This window comes from Leuciscus leuciscus, assembly GCF_965113295.1.
Source record: "Leuciscus leuciscus genome assembly, chromosome: 17".
NCBI classification, from domain to species: Eukaryota; Metazoa; Chordata; class Actinopteri; order Cypriniformes; family Leuciscidae; genus Leuciscus; species Leuciscus leuciscus.
In genome coordinates, this window is record NC_138741.1 from 17,848,572 (window position 1) to 17,858,714 (window position 10,143).

The 10,143-nt window shown below is 36.5% G+C and overlaps 2 protein-coding genes across 2 annotated transcripts; one reads left to right on the top strand and one right to left on the bottom strand.

Moving 5' to 3' along the window:
• Positions 1–381: 381 nt before the first annotated feature.
• zmpste24 (zinc metallopeptidase, STE24 homolog) lies at positions 382–8,073 on the bottom strand. Its single transcript, XM_082142554.1, has 10 exons — positions 7,730–8,073; positions 7,378–7,524; positions 6,920–7,006; positions 6,008–6,124; positions 5,756–5,908; positions 5,527–5,668; positions 5,228–5,406; positions 2,751–2,855; positions 2,334–2,477; positions 382–1,745 (listed from the first exon to the last, which is right to left on the bottom strand). The coding sequence occupies exons 1-10, from the start codon at positions 7,835–7,837 to the stop codon at positions 1,521–1,523; spliced, it is 1,407 nt and encodes a 468-aa protein (XP_081998680.1). The 5' UTR covers positions 7,838–8,073; the 3' UTR covers positions 382–1,520.
• A 180-nt stretch (positions 8,074–8,253) lies between these two features.
• On the top strand, positions 8,254–9,939 carry dynlt1a (dynein light chain Tctex-type 1a). Its single transcript, XM_082142559.1, has 5 exons — positions 8,254–8,963; positions 9,102–9,143; positions 9,282–9,405; positions 9,493–9,570; positions 9,694–9,939. The coding sequence occupies exons 1-5, from the start codon at positions 8,937–8,939 to the stop codon at positions 9,762–9,764; spliced, it is 342 nt and encodes a 113-aa protein (XP_081998685.1). The 5' UTR covers positions 8,254–8,936; the 3' UTR covers positions 9,765–9,939.
• The last annotated feature ends 204 nt before the right edge of the window (positions 9,940–10,143 follow it).

Below are 10,143 nucleotides of genomic sequence, written 5' to 3' on the forward strand. Positions count from 1 at the left end.
GACAAACAAACACTATGCCTCGGTTTCACAGAGAGGTCTTAGATTAAGCCAGGATTAGGCCCTATAGCTAAATCAGGGAATTTAAGTAGGCTATATTTAGAAAAAAACTTTGATGGTGTGGATTCAAAACAATGGTGCTGACATATTTTAATATATGTCAGTGCAAGTTGGTTTAGGTTAAAACAGCTCAAACATGCATTATAGTCTGGGACTAAGGACTAATCATGGGTTTATGTTTTACTACCAAATTATATGTTGTATCTAATTAATTTAACTTACAGTGGAATGTTTTCCTTGACATCTCGCAATTTTGGAGCATGCGAGTTCCTGAACATTCACAAAAACATTAAATAGATACATAAAATAAGCTTATACCAAAGGTGTTGTGATCTTTTTTATTTATTTATTCATAGTGATGCAAAAGTTCATCTTTCCAGTCTATTCAGTCAGTCATTCCAGATATCAAAGACATATTCCTTGGGGATAAGTATGAACCCACAGCCATATTACTCTAAGGATGTTACTGTTTAGGGCTAATTTTCAATAGGTAGGCATTTCATGGACTCTTTAAGCCATTAACATGCCAGTCACAGTAAAAGCCTTAAGAGTCCAACATTTTGATATTAAATTTAACAGCCATGTGTATTCCTAATCTTAAAACTCGTAAGAATCCATACAAATGCAGTTCCAAGCCACCAGCAAAACTGATACGATTCAGGGATTAAACTGAGCAAATGAGGAAAAAAGATGTGACAGCATCATGTTTCTACACATTCTCATAGTAACATCTTGCACACTCAGGCACAGAGAGAAAAATAACTAAATAATTAGACAAGATTTATAACCACTCATTAAATATTTTTAAAGTCACCTTTGCCCTTGTACGTTGCTCTTATTTCACAAAAAAAAAATTTACTTACACAAACGCTCAAACCCTTTTTTGGTTATAAAAGTAAAACAAAACACAAAATTATTTCAAAAGGTTGTCAAAAGAACTAAAATTGGAATAGACATTTTAGTAGGCCTTATTGAGCCATACAAGTTAAGAATAGCGGTCTCACATAACATCTGTCATTTGAACCATGTGCTTTATTACACTGCAGACAATCCTCATTCCCCTCTGAAATGTTTTAACCTCCTCTCTCTCACAGTCCAAGTGGATTACACTAAATCAAAGTGGAAATGCATGGTTCTAAAGAACAGGAGGGGCAATTCACAGCTAAAATGTACAATCGAATTAAAACTATCAAAATCATATCAAGAACAATTGCAAAATGCATACAGAATGCACAAACTTAACATCTTGTACACTGAATTGTCTGAGGCCATCTGAAAACAATTTAGACTTCCTTCCAGGGTGATAAACAAATGACAAAACCCAAACACTTAGAAAGAAGAATGGAAATAAAAGATAGGTAAGGAGAGAGAAATAGGCATTGAAATCAGAGGGCCAACAGCGGCCGACGGAGACCCCTTCTCGGGGGAGCAAGTGGTGAACGTGGCCCCCCCTTGCTAAGCTGTCAGTCTTGCTTGGGCCCAGTGAGGGCTCTGAGCCGCTCTAGCAGGGGAGGATGGGAGTAATGCCACATAGAGAAAAGCCAATCTGCTACAGGAAAGCCCAGGTTGTCTTTATTGAGCTTGATGAGAGCGGAGTACAGCTCAGACGATCGGCCCATACTGCGCGCAAATGCATCTGCCTGAAACTCGAACCTTCGGCTCAACACTGTCAGACAGAACGACAGCAACTACAGCAGGAAAAAAAGAAGGTGAACATGGATCAGATGTATTTGCTTATTCAGAAAATTTGCATTCCTGCATCCGAAATCGCATACTCTTGAGTGGGTACTTATTTTGAATAAGTAATTACTTTATGACTGAATAAAGTTCTTTATAGTTCCATCTATATAATATGAGTGTGTGTAGTATGAATGTTATCTGGACGTACTACATTCGCCATGTCATTATCTCCTAACCTACCAGTTGAGTTGCTTCACTGCCATTCACAAATCCTCTCCTGTGGCCTCATGGGATAGTAAAGTGTTCATCAAATTCACACTTCAGAATCTCACTGAAAGTAGTAGGTCATCCGGGAACTTTTTGCCTACTCTTTTATGAGTACTATAAATTTGGACATAATTATTTTGTCACATACTGTTTTTCGCCTACTATATAGTTGGGAAGTATGTGATATCGGATGCAGCCCATGTCTTTTACAAATTTATTATAATGTCCTGTTTTCTAATAAAAAAAATTTCGCACGCAGGTTAACAAATGAGCCCGCATATATTTTTCAGAGAAAGGAAGGGGCAAGGGAAAAAAGTAAGATGCGTTACCTCATTGTAAGGTGAGAAGATAAACTGAAAGATGATCATCAGCCCGATAAGAGTCGGTTGGGTGTCATGAAAACCAAATGCCATGAAGAGCTCTTTTTGACCAATCAGCACAGCAAAGAGGAAGAAACACAGGAAGGAGTTCATCTGTAAAGAAACATGGAGACATTAACATCATAAAATTATGGTCCTCTTTTCATATGCTCTTAAAAAGACAGGAAATCAACACTAAAACAAGAGTTTTCGGAGAAACTGACATTGCAGAATTCAAGAATGTGCAGTGACAAAAACAATTGATATAGTAGCTGTGAGAAATACTACAAGACAAGAATGCATTTCCTTTGTGAAGACTATTAATCTGGTCATTGACAGCTAAAGTAAAAAAAAAAAAAAAGCACAGCCACACAGACAGCAACTCACCTGGCTGATGACAATGTTCTTGACTGTGTGGCCTAGTTTCCAATGTCCCAGTTCATGTCCAAGAACAGCCAGAACCTCAGGGTTACTGCAGCCCTGTTTCTTGTTCTAAATAGAGAGAGAGAAAAAACAAAAACATTTTGAAACATTGAAAATAAATGGCTACAAAATGCAGTGTAAGAGACGCATGGAAATGATGCAGTAACCACTTTTTGTAATATTGTTAAGGACTAGGGTCTGTAAGATTTTTTTTCATGTCTTTTTATTAATGCTCAACAAAACATTTATTTGATTAAAAATACAGTAAAAACTAATATTGTGAAAACTTATTACAATTTAAAACTGTGATGATAGCCATTACTCCAGTCTTCAGTGTCCCATAATCCTTCAGAATCAGTATAATTATCAGTATAAAACAGTTGTGCTGCAGTGATTAATATTTTTGTGGAAACTGATAAAAAAAATGTAGGAACAGCATTTCATTTTTTTCAACAAATATTTTTACTTTCACTTTTGATCAATTTAATGTGCTCTTGCTGAATAAAACTATTAAAAAAAAAATTGACCCCAAACCTTTGAACGATAGTGTATGTGCAAATGCAATACACTAGGGATGCACCGAAATGAAAATTTGGGGTTGAAACAGAAAATTCAGAATGCACTTGGCCGAAAACTGAAAATGAATAATCAAATAATTAATCAAACTTTTTAAATAATCAATACTCAAAGAGATAAAACTGAGTTGTAAAATTGCACATATGGCAGTTTTTATATCAACTTTTTATTAACAGAATTGTTTTTACTATATAAATCAATCATTTTAAATATAAACATTTAAAGCAGCACTAGGTAACTTTTCAACCTTCATAATATATTTCCAAGACTCTTGTGATGGTACATCGACTTACAATAGGTTGAATGACATGTCTGCCATAGCCTGACGGGGTCTGTATCGTTTTTAATCGTACTTTTAAACTTCGGGGTTCGGGTAGTAACCCCCGCACACACAAAAGAACTACAAAATTCGACTGCTTTACGGCATAGGCTACCTCACTTCCCCCAACACGTCCTCACATGCTGTTGGACTTGTAAGTATATTGCATATCACTCGGACAAGCTTTCACTCGTTGGTGTGAGCTAAAAAGCACCTGGCGTTCTTGTTGATGGATTAGTAACTTAGACATCTTCGGAGGCTAGCTGTGCTTGTTCGATGTCCGACGATTTGTAACGCGTTGTGTTTATTCCCCAATCGAACTCGTGTAACTGTCTGTCACACGTTCTACCGTCCACAGCATTACTTGATAGACAAAAATAGGACAAGAATGAGCATCAAATAGAAACAACCAGCTTACGGGGTGTTCGAGGCACACATACAATACAGACTGCCGACAGTTAAACAGGGCGCGCGCAGCTCTTAAAGGGGCCACACCTTATTTCCACTCGTTACAGCTTCCATCCGACTGAACAGGGACCGGTATACAGGGGGGAGGGGATCAGGCCGTGAGTGAAGAGACTGCTCTGCGTGAGTGGTATTTACGACAGTAACGTTAAATACAAGTAGTCCACAGCGACTCTAGGGGTCGTTGTTTGACCAAAACGGAAATCTTACCTAGTGGGGCTTTAAACAACAATAAATAATGAAGACATCACTAACCAAACAGGTTAAAGGGTTACTTCACCCAAACATTTTTATTCTGCGTCTGAAAACTTCGGAAACTGATACGGAAGAGAAGAAATTGTGGAATAAATTCATTATTTATTTTTGCGCACAAAGTATTCTTGTCGCTTCACAACATTAAGGATGAACCAATCGTCACATGGATTATTTTAACGACCTTTACCACCTTTCTCTGGGCCTTGAAAGTGATAATGGCATTGTTGTCTATAGGGGGTCAGAAAAAGCTCTCGGATTTCATAAAAAATATCTTAATTTGTGTTCCGAAGATGAACAAAGGTCTTGAGGGCTTGGAACGACATGAGGGTAATTAATTAATGACTGAATTTTCATATTTGGGTGAACTAACCCTTTAAGTAAAAATATAATGATTATGTAATACAGTGCATATATTTAGCAAAATGCTCATCTCTAGTTATTTTTATAATGAGTTTATAGACATTGAATAGTTTTCTTGACGTAATGTAGCGTGACATTGTATTGTCTACAAGTTGTTTTACTGGCGTCTTTCCCAGTTGAAACTCTGAGCGATTAAATGAAACAGGATACATTGCCTCAAGTTGTAATGTATCTTTCCACATATCTTCTGGTGTTCTGTTCACCCATGTTTATTTCGTGCTGTAACTGACTATTAGTAAAGAGGAGATGAGATGATCGGTTCATGTGCGCTTGAACCGTGCTGCCGCTTGAACTGAGGCGGCTACATTGATCGGTCACGCCAAATTTCGGTAGCTGGAATTTTGGTGCATCCCTACAATACAGCATTTTATCACATTTGTTATTGTTTTGGCCCTGACCCTCTGACCTTTGGTTTGGACTTGCTTTCACTGGCCACCGCCTCGTTCTCCTCTACCGTTCCTGGCTCTTTCTCTCCAGATTTATTTAAAGGGGAGTAGTCCTCCAGAAGAGTGTCAAATAGCACAATGCGCTTATTTTTGAAGAAACCATAGAAGTAGGCATTACTGTGGGAAGATCTCTTTGAACCTAGTAAAGAGTTAACAGAAATATTAGGAGAAGGGAGAAAAGAGGGCAAGATATCAAGACTGAGACAATTATAGTTCTATAGAAAGTAACAAAAATTAAGAGGATTATAGTTTGCTGTACCTTCCACTACATAGACCTTGGTGAGGGGGAAGTAGATAGATTTTGCCATGCTCTCAATCTCACTCTTCAGCTCTCCATCTGGAAGCGGAGTGAATTTATCAAACAGAGGGGCGATGTAGTCTGCGTAGATAGTCACCAGAATCTGTAGACCAAAGAAGAAGGGACAGTTCAGTTAACTTTTTGTTTATCCTCACAGACAACACGTGCAGCAGAAGCAGGGAAAACTGACCAGTGAGACGATGAGTGTGAAGAGCCAGGCGTAGATGAAGAAGTAATCACCACCAATCTTGATGATGTAGAGGAGTAATGATGTTACTGGCAACAAAATACACTGAGTCACAGCAAACTTCTTGAGAGCGTCTTTCAGGAAGAAACCCAGCGTCTATAAGGCAAGGACAAATTAAAGAGATTTCAGTATATTTATATCATCAGTTTAATTCATGCTATAACAGAAAGATAGATGTGATCTAGACTTATCTACCTGCTGGTTGAATCCATGTTTCTCCTCAATGACAAAAGTGTTATAGAGGCTCCAGGGAAGGCCAGTGAAAGCACTAAAGAGTGTCGCTAACATCAGGAACGCCAAAGAATGAGAGATCTGAAGGTAAGAAGACCATTTGAGATGTTCAGAATAGCATACTAGTATAAAAACTCTTAATATTTCAGCAGTATATAGTATGTACAGTATACAATATATTTTTTATTCATGTATTAATGTGATTAGACTACTAAAAGCAAGACATTAATTTTCACATAAAATATCATTAAAATGGAAAACAACCTTAGTTTTCAAGATGTTAATGTCCCCCTATTATGCTATCTTAAAGGTTGTTATTTTGTTTTGGAGGTCTCCTACAATATGTTTACTTGCATCCAAGTTTAAAAAAAAACTTTAATTTTCTAACCCTAACCAAACTACTGTTCGAGGGCTGGTTTGTTTGTTTGTTTTTATTGCTATATCAGCATCTATAGGCTATTTTCATGACAAGATCAATGTACACTACCGTTCAAAAGTTGTAAAAAAAAACTTTTTTTGCTTACTAAGGTTGCATTTAACTGATCCAAAATACAGCAAAAAGAGTAATATTGTGAAATATTATTTTAATATATTTTAAAGTGTAATTTATTCCTGTGATGGCAAGGCTTAATTTTCAGCAATTTTTTTATTATTATTATTATGTTAAAAACAGGTGTATAATTTTTTTTAAGGATACTTTGATGAATAGAACGTTCTAAAGAACAGCATTCATCTGAAACAGAAAGCTTTTGAAACAATATAAATTACCGTACAAAAGTTTAATTTTATTCCGTTTAAAAGTTTTAATTATTACTTTTATTCAGCAAGGATGCATTAAATCGATCAAAAGTGACAGTAAAGACATTTATAACCTACCTCATACTCTGGACCTAAACCAAAACGAGCTGTGAGATTCCCTGACACTTTCCAAAGGAATGGAATTCCTCCCAGGAGCAGTATCAGCTACAAAATAAAACAAGACAAAAAAAGATTACACATGCTCAGAGGAAGAGACAGATGAAAGTAAAAACAGAGGAAAAAAAAATTAAAAGAAGTTAATTTAAGATTTGCAGTCCATGCTTATTCAGAATGAATCCACAAAGTGCATGATTTTCCCACCAGAAAACTCATGAGAAACGTGTAATAGAAACATACAGGTGTGAAGTTGTCTGAACATAAAACAGTGCATTATATGGAAAAGACTGCATCATACTTGATTTAAAAAATAAATAAATAAATAAATAAATAAAATACATAATCACCCCACCACTTAGGAGGCAGTTTTAAATCTTTGAAACTGACTAAAATCTCTTTGGATGTGGTTTTAAGCTCACCGTGCCCTCTGCCTCAGAGTACAGTCCAGACCAGAAGCCAAAGTTGCTCTTGTCCAGCTGATAGAGGCGAGATTTTTCAAAGGTCTCTGAATCCATTATCTTGCCCAGCTCAGTGGGCACATGCATTGTTGTCCTGTAGATCTTCCTCTGTGAAAGGTCAAACGTGTCTGGGTGTTTATACAGGGTTTAGCGTTTCAGTACATCAAATTGCATTTGAACAAAACTCTAAAAGGGAAGAATTTGGATTTTAATAATCAAAACACGCAAATTAGTATAGAAATTCATACATGCATAAAGTGACTGACATTAAATGCTTTCTACAAACATAACAAAGCAATGAGCATATGCTCACCTGTCTATAGGCGAGGTAGGCCTCCCAAATATACACCGTCCATGAGAAGACCAGGACAGCGTAAAAGATTTTGTCTTCAACTGGTAATGCAAGAATTTCCTGCAGCATTATTCCGGCTTGGTAGTTATTAGTTGGCACCGTTAATTAGCTCGGGATATCCAGTAATTCAGGAGTCTGCTGCCTTTTCATTCAAGGCAACAGATAATATTCGTACCTGTTCCGACCCAATACGAGACTTGAACCTTACGAGAATGTGTATGTGCTATGTCCATATATTAGAGAAACTGCATGCAGAGATGCACAAATAACGATAACTCATGCTATATCACTTCCTTTTCCATTCATGTGAAAATAGGGTGTAACTAGAAACTGTGTTCGACCGGACACCAGAGCAGAACAAAATGGGTTCCTGAACCATTTTTATTTGTAATTGTAGTTTGGTCAATTAAAATGTACGATTTATGAAGGTTCTGTGATAAACTGGATTAATGTAAAAAAACGACTGATTAATCAGGTATTATGTATATTAGTCTTTAGTTAAACGGTTCCACTGCAGTCAAAATGATGCGAGCTCTTCAGCACTACATTCAAATATTATTAAAGTAGTCACAAATGTTACATTAGTCAGACACTTGCGAAATATAAATGTACATGGGTGCGTTTCTTCAACTTTGGGCACCTTTATGCACCAGGTGTTGTTGTTTTTAAATAGTACCTGTACCACCAGAAAGAACAAACTTATCCCGTTTTTAAAAGTTAGTGTGTGACGAGCAACCGTGAGCAATCCGAGAGAGAGAGAGAGAGAGAGAGAAACATAGGGAAAGAAAGAGAGAGAGAGAGAGAGAGAGATCAAGTGAGAAAGCTGATTTATATTAAATTAGTAAAGCAACTCTTAATGTACCAAAGCATTTTCCAAATGTACTTCCCACAGTTTTTGTTGTCCTACGTAAAACTTACTAAGTTAATAAAACTTAATAAAATATTTCCCCCTGTATAATTTACCCCACATAACGTTACTCGGGAAGAGATATTCAAAAAAGTAACTAGTGATATCTTTGACATTATTGTCGTTGCTTTGCGAGACAAAAACAAAACATTGAAGAACAGCCTATTGTGAGCAGTATGTGCCTGGTCGTGATTACTATCCAGCAAGTGACCATTGTCTGACTCCATAGAAACTACAAAACGCTCTGGATAAAGTAGCGCAATGGACGAAGATCAGTCTGCTGAGGAGGTACTTGACAAAAAATCTAACAATAACTAGTATTATGTTGTGGAGTTATTATTCTTACTTCTATGTGTAGTATAAATAATCTCTCGATTTGTTCATACTTAAACTGTGACCTTAACCATGTATTTATTTCATTCACAGACTACATTTGTTGTGGACGAGATTACCACAGTTATCAAAGAAGTATTTACTACTCCAATGTGTAGACATGAAGTCAATCTTTAACTATCAATTCAATTACTTTGATTGCATGAGTAAATATTTTGAAATGTAAATGATGAATATTCATTGCAATAATCATGTATTATGGGCTGATTACAGGCGGTTGAAAGCACCATTGGAAACCACTCTTACCAACACAACAAAATCAACCAGTGGATGTCAAACATTGTAGAGTCAAGTCTGAGCCAGCTAACTAAATTAGGAAAACCTTTCAAGTACATAGGTATGGTAACAGGCAATTTAAATGACAATAATAATTATGGAAACCTGTATGTTTTTCCCAAATCCACTCTTCTGTTTGTTTAACCAGTGACATGCATCATACTGCAAAACAATGGGGCAGGTTTGCACACTGCCAGCTCGTGTCTCTGGGACAACACTACAGATGGTAAGATGTATTTTAAGAACGGGCAAGCATTTCAGAGATTCGATTTCTTACTTTATAATCCAATCACTATCGAAAAATGTAATATATATATATATATAATGACATTGACTTATTTTCCCACAGGGAGCTGCACAGTACGGTGGGAGAATAAAACCATATACTGCATAGTTAGTGTTTTTGGGCTTGCCATCTGAGGATGAATTTCAACATGTAGGCCTGTCTCCAATTCAAAAATTTCTGAAAGCCTCATAATCAAGCAAAGCTGTCCTTGTTCAATATGTAACTTGAATAAATGTATTTCCAATTCTAAATGTGTATGTCTTTCCCTGGTATGTATGTATGCATGTATATGTATGTATGTATGTATGTATGCATGTGTATGTATGCATGTGTATGTATGCATGTGTATGTATGCATGTGTATGTATGCATGTGCATGTATGCATGTGTATGTATGCATGTGTGTGTATGCATGTATGTATGCGTGTATATATATATATATATATATATAAAAACTAAACTTAAAATGGATCCTGTGGAGTCATTTTCAGTTATGGGTCTGATACAGGGTATA